Source organism: Hydra vulgaris, chromosome 06 (genome assembly GCF_038396675.1).
Source record: "Hydra vulgaris chromosome 06, alternate assembly HydraT2T_AEP".
NCBI lineage: Eukaryota > Metazoa > Cnidaria > Hydrozoa > Anthoathecata > Hydridae > Hydra > Hydra vulgaris.
The window spans coordinates 50,977,002-51,001,261 of record NC_088925.1 but is presented as its reverse complement, the minus strand read 5'-3'; the positions used below and the strand labels follow the sequence as shown (position 1 = coordinate 51,001,261).

The 24,260-nt window shown below is 27.5% G+C and overlaps 1 protein-coding gene across 2 annotated transcripts in view; it reads right to left on the bottom strand.

Moving 5' to 3' along the window:
• The window catches only part of LOC101237069 (arrestin domain-containing protein 3), a 56,270-nt gene extending 40,836 nt beyond the window's left edge, over positions 1-15,434 (bottom strand). Inside the window, exons 1-3 of one of the 2 annotated variants that reach the window (XM_065800409.1) lie at positions 15,335-15,434; positions 14,170-14,316; positions 937-1,167 (exon numbers count right to left, since the gene is read on the bottom strand). In XM_065800409.1, coding sequence (XP_065656481.1) covers positions 937-1,167; positions 14,170-14,308 — 370 coding nt within the window. In that variant the 5' untranslated portion in view covers positions 14,309-14,316; positions 15,335-15,434. Of the gene's footprint in view, positions 1-936; positions 1,168-14,169; positions 14,317-14,703; positions 14,910-15,334 lie in introns of those variants that run through there. The other variant, XM_065800408.1, reaches the window with a different exon arrangement.
• Positions 15,435-24,260: the final 8,826 nt, after the last annotated feature.

Below are 24,260 nucleotides of genomic sequence, written 5' to 3'. Positions count from 1 at the left end.
AAAATGGAATATGCAGATTTTAATGGAACTTATTGATAATTTTAATATTATACCAATAAATCATATTTTAAATAATATGGAATGTAAGCACCATTAGGAGAAACTTAGTTTAATTACTTATTTTTACTAAATTACTATTTTTTACATAATTACTCTATTTTACACATTTACTATTATACAATATACCTATTTTATTCATAACTATATATATACAAAATCATATTTTACATATTATTTTTTCATATTTTAAATATTTTTATTTTACATCTTATTTTATATTTAGTTTGATTAATTATTATTATTACTTACTCAAATAAAGTAAATAATAATAGTATTAATAATAAACGGTTTTTTTATTAAACATTTTCTTTTCAAATAAAAAGTAAATAATCACAAAAACAAAAAAATTCATAATTCGATTTTAAAGTTTAAGGGGTTGTTCATAAATTACATCATGCCATAAGGTGGAGGATGTGTAGAGGTAGGGGGGGAGGGAGAAGGGGTTTGTGATTTTGTGATGACTCATACAAAATTTTATAAACAGTTACAATGTCATCATAAGATGAGGTGAGGGAGGAAATGATCAAAAATTGCGTGACATAATTTGTAGACAACCCGTAAGTATAAAACAATAATCTTAAACTAAATCGAAAACAGAACATTTAAACAAAATCCAGATCACAAAATCTACATCATAAACATATGTTTTCTTAGATTTGATTTTAATGAATCTAATAAAAATAAATAATTTCATCATAAATTTATCTCATAAAGAGTGTTTGTCTGAGGCATCAGAACCAGATATCTATACCATTTTTTGCAATCATCTGCGTTTTTACTTTTTTTATAATTCTTTTTTTTATTTTTTAAATTTAATTTACATTTGCTACCCATTTTGTGACCCCACCTATGGCTAGTTTATAAAAATGATCTTACCAAAGATTTGATATCGAATGTGTCCATGAAGCCCCTCAAATGAACTTGGTATAACCGGAGGAAGAATAAAATTAAAAGGAAAAAAAAATCTTCCAGCTTCATTTGTAAACTTTGTACAATTTCCATGAATCCATACTTGAAATTCAAATAACTGCTCAGACCCACGATAATAATGTGTATGACGATCATTCCCTGTTCCTGTTGTTTCACTCCAAAGACTTTCTCCTTTTCCTACAAGATTATCATTTAAAGAAATAAAATCAAATTATTTCACTATATAATCTTAAAATACTAAATGGAACAACAGCAATATTTATTTTACTTTTTACTCATTTGAAATAATAATAATAACAATAAAAAAATTAAAATAATAAAACTAACAACAATAATAATAACAATAATAATAATAAAAATCAGGCTTTTACATGAGTGAATGAGTGCACAAACTGTGAATAGCTTGTTTAAAATTTGATTTAAGACTTGGCAGGCTACATAGGCTGCTTGCCAAGATAGTCTTGCGCAGGTTTTTTAAGTAATTAAAATTATTATGTTTTGATGATAATTTTTTTAGATTTTCACTAAATTTTTATTGAACTGAACTTTTATACATTATATTATCATTTTATAAAAACAATTGATTGAACTTCTATATATAAAATTCTATATCATAAAAGTTTATTGATTTTTCTTCTTCTTTGTGAACAAAAACGACATGGTATAAGCATCATTGCATCATGATAACAAGTAGGAGAGTGACAAATTATTTAAAAAGTAATTAAACCTTGAAAAAATAAGTTGGATACTTGTAAAGTTTTACATTGCACTTTTCTATTTTGACTGGAAACACTTGTATGCGTTTCACTTGGTTGTTCTTTTTTTGTTGTATGTTTTTGTTTCGATTTAGTTTAGTACTTGTCCTGCTCTAGATGCTGTTTATCATAAATTTTATTAAATAAATTTTGCTAAAAAATGTAAATCAAATAAATCATTAGCTGTAAATGAGTTTGACAATAGACTTGTGCTGGGACCCCTAATTACCTCTAACATGCAATTCAAAAAGGTGGAAATAAATGGGCAAAATTTTTCTGCATTAATAGATACTGAAAGCTTGGACAACTTTATCAACAAATACATTGTCAATAAGTATCAAATCCCATGTACAAAAAATTTTGGGAACATCAATGGCATCGACATCATTCAGGTCAAAAATTCAAGGCTTTTGTAAAGTAAATATGATTTTTCAAAATCAGAAGTTTACAGATATCACTTTGTCAACATTACCTAAGTTGTGTGCTGATGTTATTCTTGGTCAAGTTTTTATGAAACAACATAGCAATATAACAAGATCTTTTGGAGGAACATTACCTCCTTTGTCAGTTTGTAGATTAAAGAAATAGCAAGTATCACCTACAGCACTATTTGCAATTCTTTCTTAAGATTGTCATTCAATTGCAACTAAATCTCAAAGATACAATAACATAGATAAGCCCAAAATTAAGAAATTACAAAATGATAAAATTATTAAACCAAGTTACTGGAGGTGAGTAACTTGGATACTCACCTCCAAGGTGAGTAACTCACAAATAGTAATTACAACAAATGAGAGATACAAAAATTAAATGTGTGTTGAATATTCTTAAACAATAAACAAATTCACTTACCTTGATACCTAACCTCTACCCAAATTAGATGAGAAGATTAATGAACTGTCAAAGTACCACTTTTTAAGTACTCTTAATCCTACAAGCGCTTACCATCGATACCTAATCATACCAGAAGACAAGCCATATACAGAATAAGAAGCTAATGGCAAATTGTATAATTTTACTTTTATTTATTTCAAAAATTAATGAATTTATAATTGGGAACTCTTGAAAAAACACCTATATGTATAAATGCAGTCAATGTTTTTCTCTGAAATATTGATGGATTTATAATTAGGAACTCTTTAAAAAACACCTGTGTATAATGTCAAAAAAACAGGAAATGGAAAAGTTCCATTTGTTGTCAAAACACATGCATCTGATATTCATGAGCAGCAACATTGAAGTGAAATGAACAGTTAGTGACCTTCTCAAAATCTTAAAACAAACAGGAAATATACAAACCAGCTATAGAAAAAAAAAACATACACTATTATAGAAGGCCTTAAGAAGTGGAAACACTATTTGACTGGATGTGATTTTACCTTATTGACCAACAAACAGGCTGTTTCCTAAGTTCAATCAGAAGCATCAAGGCAAAACAAAAAAATAACAAAACTATGCGATGGCATACTAATGTTGTTTGTTACAGCTACAAAATACTAGCTAAGTAAATATAATCAAGCAGCTGAATGCCTAACAAATTCCTTATGCTCTTGTTTACTAAATCTAAATGTCAAAGAATGAAAACATAAACTCTACTTGTTTGTATATAAGTGATAATAAAGTAAAATTTGCTGAGCTTTATGATGCTCTCAGTCACTCAGGTATTAAAAGGATAAACCATTTTGTCTGCAGTCGAAATCTGCAATAATCTATAGAAAAAATTAAAATTATTGTAAACCAGAGCATTACCTGTTGTGAATTGAATCCTTAATTCTACAAACCACCTATAGCTCACCTTATAAAAGTGACTCAGCCATTCAAAAACCCTAATATAAATTTTAAAGATCACTTCATCATTTGCTTTTCCTTGCTCAGATTCTTGGTATTAAAGTGTTTTAAGATTTTATTCTACTTATTTGGTCTCTTTATTTTGGCAACTCTGTAATAATTTTAGAGGCAAAAGAGGCAACTCTGTAATAATTTTATTTTTTACAAGTATTTGTAAAAAAAAAAATATTTTAAGTTATTTACAAACAAGCAAACTGCTTGATCCAGAATCTAGTATTGAATTCCATCCACAAGTGCAAACTAGTAGCCACTATTCTAGAAAACCTCAAAGAAACTGGAGAACACCATAATGGTACAGATTTGAGGACGAATAGATTTAATTATTGGAAAAATATTATGAATTATAACTTATTATAACTTCATAGCTCTCTTGGGAATTGTTCCTTTACTTATTATTATTCCAAAATTTTTATTATATTGATCTGTGAAATAACGTTCAGGGTTGAGATCAAATACATTTGATCAAATACAAATACGTTAATTCTAGATTTCTTAATACAAATTCAAATACAAATATATACAATCAGTATTTTCTTAATACAAATACAAATATTTATACTTGAAGTTAAAAAAAATACAAAGATTTTATCAAGACAAGAATGATAAAATGGTCTACTAAATGGGAGATTGTAAACAAGCCTTCTTCAAATAACGCTTAAAAAAATTTATAACTTATTTCAGTATTAAAAAAAAAACAAAAAAAACTCTTTGCTTTTTCCTAAAAAAAAACAATCTTCAATCAAGTTTATGGAAATGCAAATACATTTCAATGAAATACAAATATTTAAGAAATTTTTCAATCAAATACAATACAAATACGCTAATTTAGCCTATTTTTACTAAATAATAATATCTAGTGACATATCATAGATAAAAACCTTAATAGAGACATAGGACTTAGAAGATTCTCTAACAAACCATCAGCTAATAACCAGATCTCTAAAAACATAAACACGGGTTTTTCTCTGATGAACAATTAACTAAACCATCCACAAGCAGAGTAACTCATTTGGTTGCTATTGTCCTTGGATTAGTTCTTGAGACTCTGCTAAGCAAAAATGCTGTGCACAGTTATACTGCTGAATCACACCGCACAGTTGTTTCAGAAGTATTTAGAACACCTCACGCTTATCTTAAAAGTGTTTCCCTTGCAAAATTATTAAGCTTATTACTATTTTGATGCTTTTTTTGCCCAAAAAAAATGGAAGGTAAGGAAAGAAAACATGTAAGCTAAGCAGGGCTTGAATTAAAGCAAAAAAAATCTAATCACTAAAAATTTTTAATTCTATTGATTCCCCCTCCCCTTTTCCCTGCTGCCGATTTGTGGTAAAGGGGTTGCCTTATTACAAAATAGTTTTTTTGTACATTAGTTTATAATTGCTATTTTTGAAACACAATATCTCATGTATTTAAGTTATATCTCATAATACTTTCATTTAGTGGGGTTTGTTGCTCAAGTTACTGTTATAATTTACAGTTTCAGACATTGGGTCAGCATTCAGCAATGTCAACATAACTGAGTACCTGAAAGAGTTTCTGTCTAATTTCTTCTGTCAACCTAATATTAACCTCTAACAGTTTAATGCTAGCAATTTATTGCCAACCTTTCCATTTTTCCTAGTTCTAAGGGCTGCAACTTCAGTTCTAATTTAAAGCTTAAGTTGCAGTTATAGCGTAATATGCAAGTAACGTATTTAATAATATTACAATATTACTTTTAGTATTTGTTTTTAACTAACATGATACTCTTAAAAGTAAAAAGTAAAAAAGCAAATATTTAATGCACAGTCTACTACAGTCTATTTTAATTCTAACAGTTATAAAAAAACTATTTAATACCCCATTCATGCTGATGATAAAATATGTTTTATTTTAAATGTGTTTTAAAATGTTATTGTAAATGCTATTTAAAAATTTTTTATAGCTTTTTATGCTAACAATTTAACACCCTTGGATAAAAAAAATTGTTTTATAATAAAACAACAAAACAATACTGCAAATTTATTTTTTCAAAATGTGTAAATATAAAGCAATTTTGTGTTAACATAAAACAACTTTGCTACGTTGCTTTATTGCTTTTTATACAGTTTAATTAATAACATAAAATGCATTTAAAATAAAACTAAGTAAGTAAATTGAACTATTCTAATTAATAAATTAAAACATTTTTCTTCATAAAATTCAAACTTAATATTTGTGTAAAAATATGCCTCAACTCGTTTTATTGCTTGATCAAATGAGTAAGATCAAATAAAATAAGTAGACTTAAAAAAATACTAAACTTATTAGCTACCACGTTTTTTTTTTAAATTTATTGCTTCTTGATCTAGCATACTATTAAAAATTTAAGTATAATTAATTTTTTCACACAGAGTTTTTAAGTTTCATTAAATTTTTTCGTTTAAATTGTTTTGCAATAAAATAAAGTGAGAAAAAATGCCATTTAATAAGTTGAATCATATTTCTATAAGTGCTTAAATTCTAAAAATAGAAAATTAAATATTTTGAACATTAGTATTGATTTTTCATAAATAAGGTTTTATTTCACTCGTTTAATGCTTCAATATAATCTTTCCACTTTTTAAAAGCCCTTTTAATGACGCTTATACAAAAAATATTTAACTATAAAAAATGTTTATGATATAAAGCTTTCTTCCTCACTTGCACTACTTTTTAAACCTGTTATATTATTACTGTAGCTAGATCTATGTTTGACTCAGGAATAATCCTCGCTATGCCACTGGGGTATTATGTACGCCCCTGCGGTATCAATGAAATTAAATTTATAAAAAATGTTGGCCAGCTTTGAAATTCTTCTCATTTTTTTTTCTTTTTTTATTATTTCAAATTTCAAATTCAAGACTATTTCATTAAAAGAATTCTAGAATACTAAATTCTCATGTTTAAATAGATATCTTTTTAAAATAAATTCCAAAAAACAACTTGTGTATTTATAGAAAATGTTTAATCTTGATATTTCTATAAATAAAATAGGAATATAAAAAATATGACATTTATATGTACAAGTGTACCCTTTTTTTTATATTTTAATATTTAAAATGTTTATAGATATTTGCTTGCAAAAGTTATGCATATATGGCTAACTTTTGCAAGCATTTATCTAAACCATAGTCATAGTATTTAACTAGACTGAAAACGTGGGCCGTTTTCTTATAACACTGAAGTTCCTCACTTTACTAGTGCTCAGCTTACTTTAGAGTGCATCAAAGTGTAAACATTATATTTTGCTATATTTAAGTTGCATATATTCTGGGATAAATATTGAAAGGCCAAGAGTAAATTGTGCTTGTATTGGTTATTCAGTTTCAAGAAATTGTTTTGGATTGCATATATAAATCATATTCCAAAAAAAAATATTAAATAAAGCATAAAATAAAGACATCAACATTTAATAAATGTAGTTACGTGACAGATCTTATAATTATTTGAATATGCTTTATTAAAATATGTTATAGATGCAAACATTTTATTGACTGTATGACTAGATTTCTATGAGTATAAATGCTTAGTATAATATATTCAGAGTATATTTACTTGAAATGTTAGCTAATAAAGCCAAATTAACTCAATACTTTATATAAAGTTTACTTATCTGGATTAGTTAATAATTTATATACCACTCTTTACATTATGTTGATTTTTGTTATATCACTCTTTACACAATGTTGGTTACTAGAAACAAGAAAATCCAATTATATTTTTTATCATTTTAGATTAGTTTAAAAGCACTTAGATCATACCCTATAAAAAAGGTAGGAATTTCTACCTTAAGGTAGGATATGCGATATACCTTTATTAAGGTATAATTTTCTACCTTCTAATGTAGAAGATTATATCTTAATTATTACCTAAATTACATTTGTGTTGTTATTGAGTAAAAAACTTATTAAGTACTAAAAAAGTTATTTCAAAAAAATTTAAGATTTTAACAAATTTGTATAAATACTTTAGAAATTTTTCTTAAACTAAAAATTATTTCTGCAAATTGCAAGTTGTTCAAAATGAATTTTAAATGATTCATTTACACCTGGTCCACCACATAAGACAACTCGTTATTGTTTTATTTAAAAGAGATTTATCAAACTTAAAACATTCAGATGAAAAAAATATATATATATGTAGAATGATGTAATGTTTAAACTGTGGAACCAACCATATTGCTTATATATTCTATGAAGACAAAGAATGCGGCTTTTGTATTTTACCTAAACTTACTTTTGAGAATATAAAGTTGACATTATTATTAAGGAGTGTTAAACTGGCTGCCTAAGTAATAAGTTTTTGATGAATTAAATACATAATAGAATACAGTATTTTTGCTGTTTTACTACATTAGCTAATCTTTTGCAAAATAAAATCAACAAGCTTGCATTTGTGATGAGATGAGTGTTAAATGCTCATTCACATCTATCTGCAAGCAAAAATGATAAATACTGCCAAAATACAATTTAGACATGTTAGAACTGAAATTAAATTAGGATAAGAGGTACCAAAAATATTCTTATTAAGTCATAATATAATATTTTATTTAGTAATGAATTGGGATACATGCTTAAACATTATAATATCATTGATAAAAAAAAAAGTACCAGTCAGATAAACAAAGACAAGATTTGCTACTTCAAAACTTGAAAGAAAAGTACAGTTTTGGCTAATGTTTTAAAATGAACTTGTAGTTTCAGGAAATATTTTGCAGAATCTGCTGTAAAATTTTTTAGTATTTCCATCAAATGAATTTTTTTCTACGAATGAATAAGCTGTAATGACTTTTCTTGAAATACTTGATAATTGCTACAGATAAATGGTACCCCGGGTACCAATTATCCGTAGCAAGCTTTTCTGTAATCAGAACTAAATAATTTTGAAACGTTATAAGATAAAGCTTTTTTTTATTCTTTACAAAACTTTTTATCAGTAATTTTGTCCTTGTGTTTGGCATTGAATTGACGAGTCACCTCGCGATACACATTTTTTCTTGCAAAACAAACACATAAATATACTTTCTTCACTTTGGTTAGGATAAAATAAATTGGTAACTTAATGTTTTAAATAAAATTGTCTGTTTCCAACAAATAGAAACCCAATAGCAGCTAAAACAGCATTGAGTTCATTCAAATGATCAAAGTCTGCTCCAGAAAAAGTCATTTTAAAAATATTTGATGCACTCTCAATCCGGTCACCCTATAAAGTTCAAGTTATTTTAAGAATTCTACAGAAAATGGCCCACATTTCTAGACTAGTTAACTACTATGACTCACATTTCCAGACTAGTTAAATACTATGTCCAAATTTAACAGGTGAGTAACTTAACTGTAGTAACTTAACTAGTTGTTTTGATTTACTTTGTAGGTAAACTTACTAAGATGTTATAGGTAAACTTACTAAGATGTATCCAATAAGTAAATCACATAAATTTTACTTTAAAATTAAAGTAGGATATCATATTGGCATACACGCAGAGATTTAAAGTAATTAAAATTCAAAAGCACTTTATATCGAATAAAAATTTCCACACAAGTAAGCAATGATCATACTTTGATTAAAAATTAAATTTAGTGTGACACTTTATTAACCCTATGTAAAACCTCAGACTTTCTATACTTTTAAGAATGGCCAAAAAAAGTGCTAAGTTAGAAAAGGAAAAAAATCTTTAAAAAAAAACAATGAAAATATTTTTTTCAAAAAAAAAAACTTATTGTGAAGGTGCAAAAAGCATATGCAATATATTCTGCAAAGGACACTAGGGCAGGATTGAAAAATTTTATTTTTCAAAAGAGATGACCTTTGTAAACTAAATTGGAAATTCAAAAAAAGACTAAAAACGTTTAAAAGGGGGCAATAATATCTTACATACTACCTATAAACATCTATTTAATTTTGAGTAAGGACATTTTTAGTACAATTCTAAAATTTTAATTTTACTCATTTAAAACTTGTCACAAAAGAAACATTAGATTCCTTCCGTGACACAAGTTGCAATGATTATAACTTAATATTTAATATTCCACGTATAATATCTTTACCTGAAACTAAATAGGTATTTTTAGGTAGCATGTAAGATATTATGAGCCCTATCTTAACATGTTTAGTTTTTTTAATTTCAAATTTTGTTTACAAAATTTTTCATTCTTTTTAAAAAAACAGACTTTTCAATCCTGCCCTTCTTTATGTAAATAACAATGGCACCAATAAATAAGTATGTTCTTGACACAACAATTTTTTCTATAATAAAAAAAATTAATATTTGTCACTGAATAAAAACTTCAACTTAATACCTTGTTAAACAGAACCCATGTACTACATATTCAACAAATTGTTAAATACGTAGAGCATGTGTTGCTCAATATGTAGTGCATGCACTACATTTTCAACAATACATACTCTACATATTAATTGTTACAAACATGGTGATGGTTTAGTGGTAGTGCGCTTACTTTATAAGAGAGAGGTTCCAAATTTGATCCCCACCACCTCCTTGGTAGTATCATGCTCAATTTATTTCTCAGCGCAGTGGCCCTGTTTGCCCGGGTTCGTGTTTCAGAGTAAAAGAGTTGAGTGAAGGTTGTAACCACGATAAAAGTAGCCTTCTCAACTTTAGTGGCCCTCTCAGTTTTACAGCAAAAATACTGTATTATATAATGTAGCTTAATGAGAATAGCCCTCAATGCCTAAAACATCTTGGAACAGTCATATAGAATTTAAACCTATAAGTTACTTAAACTTTTAAATCTTTAGAGGCAGTACTGAGCCTGAAACTGAACTGAAAATGATTCCATTCTAAATACCCTATTAAAAACCCTTTTAAAATTAAATAAAACACAATAGTCTTTAAAAAACTCTAACGCTGTCATAGATACTTCATTCAAATTTTGTTAACTAACTTAAAGTGTAAGAAAATGAACAACCCGCGCAACTTAAAATCATCACTAGAAAATTAAATAATATATGATAGTAGAAAAAGAATGTTGCCTGCAAAAATGTAAAGATTTAAACATGTAGTGAAGAATATAAGAAACTTTTTGAATAATAATAAAAGACGAAAATTGTGCATGTGAAAATGAAAACAAACCTGAGCAAAATATATAAGATAATATAGCTTAAAAATTCCTTAATAATAGTAATCATATGCAAACCAGCGGATAAATAATATATTAAAAATACTGTAATAAAACTAACTAAATACTATAATAAGACTAGATAAATTTTAGCCAAATAGGTGGTTAATAAAAAAATTTTCGGATAATATTACAATAACATAAGGCATGATATCAAAATGATTTAAAAAGCGGGTAAAAATATTGTTAAGAAGTAAAGTTTTCTCAATAGTTAGAGTCAAAGTAACTTAGAGACCATAACAATATCGAAATTTCAAAAAGTATAGTTTTCTCTACGGTCCGAATTAAACGTAATTTTGAGACCATAACAAAAGCAACAAAAAAACATACATCTACAAGTAAAAACAGGGCCTTTGAGAGGGAGGGGCAAAGGGGGCAAGTTGAAGGGGTGCCGGACAATCTATTTTTTTTGTAGTTGTTTACAATAAATAGAAAATATTTTAATGATTGACAACCTAAAATCTGCTTTGTTTTTGTATTTGAGATTTTTATTTGAAACTTTTAGTATTCGGAATAAAAATGCACATGAAAAAAAAAATTTTAATTTTAAATTCTATTCTTGTAATTAGTCATAAACTATTTTTTAAAAAAAAAAAAAAAAAAAGGATTTAGCTGTTGGAGAATTAGACGGAAACGGACATGTTCCGTAAGCCCATGAGCAGTTAGCAATGCTAGTTCGTATTCGATTGTACAGAAGATTATGTGCTGTGGTAATTATAATGGTAACTGATCAAATTTAGATTTGAAGCAGTTGACACTGATAGCACTGATAACTTCGTTAGGTAGTGCATTCCATTGGTTTGCTTCATCTTCTTCAACCATGCAGTTGATGAAGAAGTTGAAGCAAATGAGACATTTGTTGTCGATTTCACGATAAAAGCGGTGTTTTTTTAAGTAGCATTTGACTGCTGAGGCAAAAGAGAGAATCAAGCATTGCATTTTTTAGACAAACAAGTGGCCTTGCTTTTACCAGGATCTGGCCAGTTATTGAATATTTGAGTTTTTGCGACTTTGCTTCACTCAATATGTGTAATTTACAGCACTCAATATGTTATTTGAAGGACTGTGGATCAGAGGGGGGCTTAAAAAATTCCCCTGAAGCTGAGCTAATGAATTTCAAATGAATTATCAGAGTCAGAAGAAGAAACTTTATCTAACATTGGAGAATGTAATGTTCAACCTAACTTGGTAATAGTTAATGCTAACCCTTCTTTGTGGCCAGTTGTTTTGAGCCAAAAGTTCAAGATGTAATTATTTTAAAGAGACCTCTAGCACAAAAGCAGTATTCAAAAGCGGCTAATTGTCCCTTCTTTGTTGAAGCAGAGGAGCTAGAGATCAACTGAGGGAATTCGTAAGTCGTGTGAAGCAGCATCAATCCAGCTTATTACACTAAATGTTCTAAAATGATTGGATAGAGACATACATTCGTCTTTCTGCAGTCAGGGACATGATAATGGATCCAATATGTCATGTGATTACAAAAGAACTCAAGCCTCAATAAGGCAAAACTATTCAGAAACTTTGTGCGTTTCTGCAGCGCTCACAGTCTGAATTTGGCTGATGTGCTCGCAGTTGAATCACTCATTAAAGTATTTTTTAAAAATGTTGAATCTTGGTAATTAATTTTTGTGTAAGTCTTACTTGATGGACGATCATCACTAAAGCAACTGCAATTTGATTGACAAGCTACGTTTGATTAAACAGTTGCTGGAAAATTATAAACGGATCTTTGTAGCAAATTTTCTAAGAGGCTGTAGTTGTAGTTGGACCGCTAGGATTCGAAACTGAGTTCGCTACTAAAAGAAAGTGTAAGCTAAAGCGCTTTCATAATGAGCATTTCATGCATCAAACACAGCCCATTTCCTTGACAGCCAAACAAAAGAATTTAAATTGAATATTTTTAATTTTGGTTTAGATAATCTGATCCAGCAGCTTGATTCAAAAAAAAGGTGAGTTATGACAATGTTATCAATATTTAGGCGACCAGAAAAGCTCAAAAAATCATTTTTAAGCAACTTATTTACCTTTCTTGAAGGTTTTATTGATCGATTTTTTAAAACTTTTAAAACTAATGCTTTGATTCATTTGTTTCAAACGAATCAAAGCATTAGTTTTGATTCATTTGAAACAAATGGATGCTGCTCCTCATTTTTGGCCCGGGCACCATTGGCGCTCTTAAAGGCCCAGAGTAAGAACATAACTAAATCGAAGTTCGAAGAGTAAAATTTTTATGAAATAATATTTTTATATAAAATAAATCTACAATAAAAGAAAATCAGACAATTTTTAGAAAAATAGGTATTTATTAAATTACATAACACAAGAAATTTACCAAAATACACAGATAATATTGTAAAGAGCGGAAAAACATATTTTAAAAATGAGGCTTTCTCTACTGTCCGAATTAATGTATATCTGAGACCATAACAAATGCACGATAAAAAGTTTAATTTTAACTAATTAAATATAAATAAAACTAGAAAATTAGAATAAGGTAAACTAATAATATTATGTAAATAGTAACACCTAAGAATTGTTACTAAGTAAAGAAAAAATAGATTTTTTATTATGTTTTTTATGTGCCGTCTGGATTAGAAATTTCTGAACTGAACTGAAAATGATTCCATTCCACATATGTATCAGAACTTCTTATTCTCAATTTCTGTAAAAGTTCTTTACAAACCTCACATAAAAATAGTATGTTTTATGACACCATATAAGAATCATTTTCTGACATACAATCTGCAGCTAATTTTATGTTTAAACTAGGGTTACCATACGTCCTCCTTTTCCATAGAAGAGGTTGCTAAACTACATGACAGTCAATCATACTAGAATTTAATCACAGCGACAACGTAAAAATTAAGAACTAAATTTAATTGACAACTAGGAGCAAGAACTTATTTTAGCGCGCGCTCCTTCGTAAAAAGACGACGTCTGGTAACCCTAGTTTGAACATTAAATCTGAAAATGAATGCATATTTTTAGTTTATCATTAATGCTATATCAGTTTACTTAGTCTTGATAGCTTCACTAGATTGATATCCAAAGACTGGTTCTCTTCTGAAAACAATATAACTCTTAATAAGCTAATAGTAATAAAGCAGCTATACTGTCAACAAGTTGAAGGATGTGCTTATCGAACTCAAAACATCATGTTTGATAAAATAGTTATATAAAAAACTCTATTAAACTCCTCAACTATTACAGAAACTTTATCAAACTCATCAACAAAAAAAGATGCTTAGATTTTTAGATTTATTAAAAAATTTTTGATTTATTAAAGATTTTAGAAGAAAAAAATTGGAAAAATCTCTAAAAATACCATCAAATATAAGTTTAACTACTATTTAAAACTATGTCAGTTTAAAATAAAAACTGTAAAACCTACATTACATTACCTTTTAAATTACATAAAAGTACATTAATTTTGTTTTTACCGTGAGCTATTAGCTTGATTCCTCTCATTTCCATAGGACTACTTAACGTCATGACAACACAACCAGACACATTTTGGCCAGGATTAAATACTTCACGATTGTTATCAAAGAGGATTGCAAACTCTGTCAACTTGCCCATTTAGACAACTAAAAATGGTGAGCAACACTGTTAACAACTTCACTTAACAAAACATAACTAACGTTTTTAAAAGTGCAAAATGAAACAAATCTTTTAAAACAAGAACAAAAAATTTAAACAACAAATCAACAAAAATTCAGAGGCATTAAAGTTTCTAAATTATCTATCTGTGTTTCACTCTGTTTTAAAAATTTCACCACATACTCAATGCATAACAGATATATTTTATTTATGCATTAAAAAACCAGAACAAATATATTCATACGGCTTTACTTTGACGTTCGAAAAAAAACTTTGATGTAAAATAAAAAGAAAAATGTTTTATAGTAAAAGATAAATTAATTTTTTTCTTAATCATACGTTTTTATTTACTTTTTTTACAAAAGCTTTAGTACCTCTATTGTTGAAAATGTTTAACAAATATTTTTCTGATAATAATTTCTAAACAAAGCTGATTTTCTGATTTTCTAAACAAAGCGCTTTTAAAGTCAGACAAAATATCATCTAGCAACAACGATAAAAAGCAAAAAAAAAAAAAAAAAAAATCAATCTTCTATTTTCAACGATCTGAACGTTATTGATAATATTCTCCAAGCAAACTAATGTAAAAAAAAAATCAATCTTTAATTCAAAACGAAAGTTATTGATTACTTTTAATAATAAAGCTTCACTTTTTGTCTGCGATCAGTAGAGTGTTTGCAATCTAATTATGCTTCCTGTGCCATGTTTTTGTTTTGTTTTGTTTTTTGTCTTTTAATGCATTAAAAAACAATTTTTGATGAAAAAGCTGTTAGATTTTATTATAATTTTTTGCATTATAGACAAAAGTTTTACTCTATCCCAGCAAGCACAAAATGTTGTTTCAACGTTGAGGTTTGGTTGATAAGGGCAGCCATTACACTAATTGTGAGAAAGAGTCACAGCACTTTTTTTTATAAAAAAAGTGAACTAAAGTCTAGCAAATATCTATCTTACGTAAACTTCAAAATAATGTAATGTTAAAACATAGGGTAAAACCACCTATACCTGGCCAGCACCAATTCCTGGCCACTTTTCAATGAACTTTATTGTCTTAAATATTGAGTTGGTGGCTTTCCAAATTTTTGAAAATGAAAATTTAATCTAACTTTTAAGTTTGGAACCTCAGTCCTTTACATAAGATCAACGCTTCGTTATTTTATTTGAGATTTAAAATTATACTAACTTTGTTTATATTGTGGAAAATATTCCGAACGTGAAAACAAAAATGCGAAAAAACGTCTCGCTGATTTATCTTGTTTAATAACAATAATAAAATTTAACTCAATTGCAATGGTTTATTCTAGTAATAAAAACATTTTACTTTGATTTGAAATAAAAATTACTTCGTTTGGTTGTGTTTAAGTTGTCACTTTTTTAGTTTTTGTTACCCATAAATAATGACCTAATCATGGCCACATGTCAACCTATTCTTGGCCATGAATAAGGTCTTAATTGTAATATAAATTTTGTTATAAAAAAACAAAGTTAGTTAAAATAAAATGTTTTAATTATAAAGTTGAGTCAAATTTTTATTATCTACATTATTTATTCTATTTTATTATTTTCATGCTAAAATTATATATATATATATATATATATATATATATATATATATATATATATATATATATATATATATATATATATATATATATATATATATATATAATATATATATATATATATATATATATATATATATATATATATATATATATATATATATATATATGTATATATATGTATATATATATTATATACATATATCATATATTATATGTATATATACATATATTATATGTATATGTATATACATATATGTATATATATTATATGTATATGTGTATATATATATATATATATTTATATGTATATATATATATATATATATATATATATATATATATATATATATATATATATATTGATGTTTATTATTGTATCAAATTGAGATACAAATTCTCTTGTTTGTTTGAGAGTGATCAATATAATGTAAAAGTAATTTTTACAAAATAGATCAATATATATATATAAAGTTTAACTAAATAAAAAAATACAACTTTATGATGGTCTAAATAAAAAAATACAACTTTATGATGGTCATCATAAAGTTGTATTTTTTTATTTAGTTAAACTTTATATATATATATATATATATATATATATATATATATATATATATATATATATATATATATATATATATATATATATATAATATATATATATATATAATATATATATATATATATATATATATATATATATATATATATATATATATATATATATATATATATATATATATATATATATATATATATATATATATATATATATACATTGCATGTTAAATATAATTTATATATGTTTTCTTGTTTGTTTTTAAAATTAAGTTTTTTAAAATAAATCTCATAAGAGAAAACGTTTTCTGTTTTGAAACCTTTTATTCTTTTTGGTTTTATAAGTAAATTTTTTTAGGTTGAATTATGCATCCCACTCAAATAAAAAAAATGTGCAAAAATAAAAAAAGTAAAACAAAACACTGTAACTTTAACCCGAGGAAAGGAGTAAAAGTTTTAAAATGGACAAAAAGCCAAATGGACGAAGCAGTGGCTGCAGTCAAAGAAAAAAGAATGACTCAACGTACTGCATCTAAAACTTACAAGGTTCCTCGTTGCACTTTGCAAAATCGTCTTAATGGAAAAACTGAAATGGGTGCACGTCCAGGTTGTTCTACAAAACTTGGAAGTGAAGATGAGCTTAAGCTTGTTGAATATGCATCTAAAAGAGCATCTATGGGTATTGGTTTTGGAAGGCGTCAGTTTATGAAATATGCTGGGGATATAGCAAGAAAGCGGGGATTCCATTCAAGAATGGTCTGCCATCTAAAAAATGGTGGTCTCTACTTAAAAAAAGACATTCAACTCTTCGACTAAGAGTTCCTGAGGGTACAGCTGCTATTCGCCATCAGTGTATGGACAAGGAAAAGGTTTCTATTTATTTTAACGCGCTGAAGCAAGTTATGGATGAGATGGGTCTTTATTGCAAACCCCATTGTGTGTGGAATATGGATGAAACTGGTTTGCAATTGCAACATACACCAGACAAGGTTGTTACTAAGTCATGTTCAAGATATATACAAAGTCGGACAAGTGGAAATTGTGAAACAATAACAATAATTGCCACAATTAGTGCCTCAGGCACTCACATACCTCCTCACATTATTGTGAAAGGTAAAACCAGAAGAGCTTTAAATGGCTTTGAAGTTCTTTCAGCTCCTGAAAGAAGTACTTGGAGTGTTTCTGATTCTGGGTGGACTAAACAAGGTATTGCATTACTTTGGTTTTCGGAATCTTTTTTAACAAATATAGGACCTGAGCGACCTCAAATATTAATTTTGGATGGTCATAGTTCTCATAATTTCATAGAATTGATTGAATCAGCTATCAAGAATAACATCATTATAGCTGAACTTCCAGCACACACATCACATTGGCTTCAACCTTGTGATCGGAGTGTATTTGGACCACTCAAACAACACTATAATGTTGCTTGCCAAGATATGATGAATATGTATCCAGGTGTTTTAGTGTCACATAGGAATTTTTGTGCTTTGTTTAGAATAGCATGGGTAAAAGCCTTATCGGAAAAGAACATTAAATCAGGGTTTAATGCCTGTGGTATATTTCCATTCAATCCCAATAAAATTCCACCAGAGGCTTATCTGCCAAACAACCTTTATGAACCATCACAATTAACTGAGGCTAAATATGAAAAAAGTATAAGATTTGACGAAGATAAGAAGCATATTATTAATCTATTTTTGGAAAAATCTGAAAAAACTTCTGAAATTATATTACAACCACATCAAACAAACTTTGCAGTAAGTAATGTATAAATAGATTTTGCTATTGAATCCAATTGTGTAGAGAAAAAAGTGAATAGTTCTAGTCTTGTTTTACCAACTTATTCCATTGATGATCTGGAATCTGTTTTAACAGACCAACAACGCCAATGTTTTGCTTTTTGTTTTGATAAAGGATTTGACATTAAGAGTGATGAAACTTTTATGAGTTGGAAAAGTTTGAAAATGTTATCTCCTGATGTATTAACTGCTCTTCCAAAAAATACAATAGCACTTGACCATGTTTCAACACCGCTTGTTAATAATAAGTTTAATGATACAACATATACTCTTCTCACCAATGCATCTACATCTTATGGTGTAAATAATCTGTTAAACACTGAGGACGATGACAATGATATATTACCATACCCAAAAAAGATTTTGCCAACTACTAAAAAATTTTCAAAAAATGGCCTGCAACCAACATATTTCATATTGACATCTAAGGAAGCCTGCGATGCTAAGATTCTGGAGATAGAAACTAAAAGAGAAAAAAATAAAGAAAAAGAGAATCGGTCCAGAAAGAGATTTGAAGCACTTCAACAAAAGTTGAAGGAAAAAGAAGAGTGTAAATTATTGAAATCTCAGATTGCTGAGAAAAAACTGATTGCAAAGACTAAAGTTCCATTATCTGACAAAGCAAATAATATGAATAATAAAACAATACCAAATAAAAAAAATTTAATCCAATCTAAACAAAAAAAAAAATACAGACGATACAAGCAACTCTTGCAAACAATGTTGAAAAATGTTAATGTAACTTAATGATCCAAAAACGATGGACGAATCGGTATCCTGATAAAAGTGTTGTAATTGTTTGCTTTATTTTTTAAATATATATTTAATTATTTTGCTGTTAAATATTTTTATTGAAATTTTAGTTTTTATATTTTGAAAAAAAACAGCAATTCAATGTTGAGTTATTTGCAAAGTATCACTATATTATGTTTATGTATTTTGTTGCCTAATTTAATATACTTCTTTTACTAAACCTCATAAGGACCATTTTGAATTGGTATATTTTTGAGATTGTTGTTGAAATTGTAAAATACATTTTAAAACTGAAAATCTTATCAAACGCTGGCTTTTTTCTTAAACTGCTACTTTATGGAATAAGTTCGCAATGGCCATGTTTCGGATCTCTGGCCAGGATTTGGTGTTTTTTAAGCCTTATTGTATTTGTGCTGAAACTTGTTAATTTATTGACAAAAATTACCAAACTTGTCATAAATTGTATCTCAAGAAGTTTATTAAGAGTTTAGATATTTTTTTTCATGATCCTATGCCGTTCGCGGTAATATATAACGAAGTTTAAAATTAAGTGGCCAGGAATAGGTGGTTTTACCCTACTAAAACATATATCAAGTTTTATAGTTTCGCTTGAAAATTGCATAGCGGCAATACCTCTTTAAATTTGATCTGTTGCATTTATTTCGGTTTCATAAAGTCTTTTTTATTTGTTATTTAGTTTTAAAACTTTTGAATCAGAAATTTTGCGAGTTAACCGCTCGGCTATGCAGGCAATATGCTCGGCTGCGTAGCCGAGTGGTTAACTCGCAAAATTTCTGAAGCAAAAAGGCGTAGTTCAACTCCTACCACTGCAGTGGTAGAAATAATAGTGGTAGCCACTAACAAGAAGTGATAGCCACTAACAAAAAAAATTAAAAACATTTTTTACTAAAAAGAACAAGATTAAGAACAAGACAGGGACTTTAGACCTCAAAACCAAGACCAAGGCATCAAAAAGTTATAAAAACAATACCAAATATCTTTAAACCATTAATTAAAAAAATTTAGCACAAATACATGACTAAGTATTCAAATAACAACTTTGTTCAACCCAAAACTATATATAGGGGAACACGGGGCAAGATGGCGAACGTTTTGAAAAGCCTGAGTTATTGTAAAACTATCAGTCATGAAACAATAATGCTTTGTCAGTGTGTTCATGATACCATAATAATTCATTGCCTGCATTGATTTTTAATTAGCTAGTTGAAAAATTTGAAATAAAATTTAAAATAATAAGTTCATAAATTTGTTATCTGGTCACATGACCGGGGCAAGATGACTTATTTTGCAAATTCTGCCTCCAATTTTATAAAAGTTTAAAAATTACTAACTACTCTAACTAAATTAACACAAAATAAACACGCTCCAAAAAAAAATATTTCTAAAAAAGTTTCACCTGAAGGACACCATTCATTTTGAATAACCGGAAGCAAAGTATTTTTTTTTAGCGCAAAAAGTAAACTTATGTGCATAAAATTGCGTTGATAATATTTTAAAAAACCAATTGGCGTTTTAAAATACAAAATGGAAATATAGTTTCGTTTTCACCCATTTTTAAGTTTTTTTGTTGAGTTGTTTTATGGAAAGTCATCTTGCCCCATTCGCCATCTTACCCCGTGTTCCCCTAAGTTCACCAAGTTCTCAAAAACTATTAGAGGACCTAATGTATGTAATAAGATAATTAGTAATGATATTAAAACACTTACAACTCTTGAACAGTTTAAAAAAAAGGTAAAACTATTACTTTTAAATAATGAACAAATAGAGAATTGCTTTTAAATCTATCTATAAAAATATTATATTTGAAGATTAACTATTAGTGCATACTTTATTAGTCTAGAAAAGTCTAAAGTCTTTAATTATATACATTATGGTAGGGTTGTTCGCCATAAACAAAAACTTACGAAAATTTCGCATTTTTATCTTCCGTATGTCAAGTTGCTATTGCGGAAGTTGTACTTGCGCAAATTCACCTTCCATAACGCTTTATAAAAAAAAAAAATAATAATTTTAATTCCGTAATAACGATTTACGAAAAGAAACTTGCAATACAAATCATTTCGATAGATTACTTGCGAAACAGTTTCTTACGGAAGGAGCGCTTCAGAATGTGCACTTAAGAAATAGGCATTCATTAAACAAATACAAAAAAGTGTTATTACTTATCAATTAAAAGTAAGTAAAATAATGTTGTTAAATGATTCTTCAATAGTTAATAAATATATATCTGAAATATATATATATATATATATATATATATATATATATATATATATATATATATATATATATATATATATATATATATATATATATATATATATATATATATATATAAGAAACCAACTAAAAAATGAGTGGTCTTTAATTTTTGGCCACCGCTGTATATATATATATATATATCTATATATATATATATATATAGATGTATATATACAGTGACCTAGAAAGGTTAAGAAAGTTAGGATGCAGGGGAGGGGGGGGGGCTGAAACAGAAAATGAGGGGGCCTAACGCAGCTAAAATTTAAATAAAAAACTGAAACTTTGAGTCAGTTTTGAGGGAAAGGGCAACGCTTCTTCCACAACATGTCTTTATGCCAGTATTTATATATATTTATATTTATCATGTACCGACTTTGGTTAACTTCTGACTCGGTTGTTTATTGCCTTTGGCTAAGCAGAAATGGAGGTTTACTATTTATATTCTCATATATAAAAACTTAGTAAAATACTTGGTTCCATAAAACATTTTAATTTAACTTTAAGTGCTGTTGGCCGCTGTCAGTTCTTACTGAATCTTTCAATTACATAAATGTATATACATATATGTGTATATATATATCTCACATATATGTATATACATATATACACATATATGTATATACATATATGTGTATATATGTATCTCACATATATGTATATACATATATACACATACATGTATATACATATATGTGTATATATGTATGTATATATGTATCTATGTATATATATGTCAATTGTATATATATATACATAGAGCTGTAGCTTCTTTTCGAGAAATTGGTAGGGGACACGAATCATTAGTCAATTTTTCACGATGTATGAATATGTTTTCAATTCAGCGCAAAATGTATAATTCCATTTCAGAATCTTTACATGGAGCTTATGAAAATACTGCAGAACAAAGTATGCAAAAAGCTACTCATCAGATAAAAGAAAATTTGTTTGAGCTTACTAACCCATATCCATTATGTTATGTATCAGTAGATGGTACATGGCAGAAACGTGGATTTAATTCGATGAACGGAATAGTCACAGCAATAAATGCAGGAAAATGTATCGACATACATGTCTTGTCAAAGCATTGCAAAAAATGTGCAACTTATGATGCATTTAAAAAAATAATATTAATTTTGACTATGATAAAAAAAGTCGTGATCATTTATCAAGTGGAAAATGTTCCATAAATCATACAAAATCTTCTTGCTCAATGGAAGCAGTAGGCGCAGTTGAAATGTTTCGGCGTTCAATTGAAAAGCATGGTTTAATTTATAATCAATACCTTGGAGATGGTGATACCTCATCATATAAAGAAGTAGTTAAAAGTAACCCATATGAGAAATATAGTATCATTCCAGAAAAGTTAGAGTGCGTAGGTCATGTCCAGAGGGGAAAGGAAAATTAACCAAAAAAAATATTAATTCAATGCAGAATTACTATGGAATGCCCATACGTAGCAATAAAAATGCAATCTACAGTATGAAGAAGTCGATTTTGGCAATATTATGGCATTGCACTGAATTTGATGATGATAAATACCGCCACCAATTTTGCCCAACAGGTAGTGCGAGTTGGTACAAGTACAAGAAACTGGAAACAAATTGGACATATAGACCAAATATTAATTTTGCAATGTGGATCCACCTAATTCTTCGCCCAGTTTTTTTAGAATTGTCTTCCGATGAGTTGTTAAAAAAGTGTTTGCACGGTCAAACTCAGAATTCAAATGAGGCACTGAATCATATAATTTGGAACAAATGTCCAAAAAATATCTATGTTAGTAGAACCATATTAGAACTTGGTGTTTATTCAGCTATACTGGAGTTTAATAAAGGATCTTTTGGTGTAGACTTAGTCTTTAAACAATATGGAATTTTATGTAGTCAACCTTTTTTTAAACTTTCATATGGCAGAGATAGTTCAAGAGTTAAAACTTTAGACAAAAAATCGACTGATGTTGCAAAACAACGCAGAAAAACCATAAGAACTATTAAAAAAGGACTCATTGACATTGAAGATTCAATTCAGGTTACAAAAAGTTATTCTGCAGGAGCTTTTTAAGATATTTTATTTTTAAAATGGTTTTTATGACACATCGAATTTTTCTTCGTTTTTCTTCACTTCAAACATCATAACTCGGTCAAAAATTTATTAAGTCACTTGAAAATTTCAGGAAATGTTCCTAATAATAATCTCTAGAGGATGAGCGAAGCAGTTTTTTATTTTGTTGTATATTTATGTGACTGTTTTACGAAAATGCAAAAAAAAATCGAAAAAATAACAACTCTTAATAAAATATTCACAAAAATGAATCAAAAATGAGTTTTATCTTCGTTAATTCAATTTTTTTTCGCTCATCCTCTAGTACTATATGTATAGAAAAGGTTTGAAAATTTGTATTCAAAATGAACTAGGTTTTCTTGAGTTATTAGGTTTGAGGTTTGCTATGATTTTTCCTCAAAATGTACCTATTTTTGTTAAATAAGTAAAAAAAATTAAGCAAGATTACAAAATTTTTGAAATTTTTTTTTATGAGTTGCTGTAAATAATAGTTAGTTTGCAATTAAAAGCAAAAAAATAAATTTTTTCGAAAAAAATTTTTTTTTTGTGATGAACCACCTTAACTTATATTAAAAATAACTTCGAAAGACTCTATTAAACTATTTTGCATTTTATATAAACTTCTTTGAAACATTTTGCTTTTTTTTCTCATTTTTAATTTTTAATTTTAGTTACAACGTATTTATATAAATGCCTAGAAAAACAAGGGACTTGGTGATAAGGCAAACCTTTTTCTCGTTCTTCCCATTTTTATATATTTTATAAAACACGGAACTTGTAAATATTTGTACGGCTAAATAAATGAGAAAAAATATAGTTAACTTCAGTAGGAAGTTTTGTCACGTGACATTTTATCGCGTAAAAACGTATATATCGATGTTATATTCTTCAGAAAAGGATGCACTA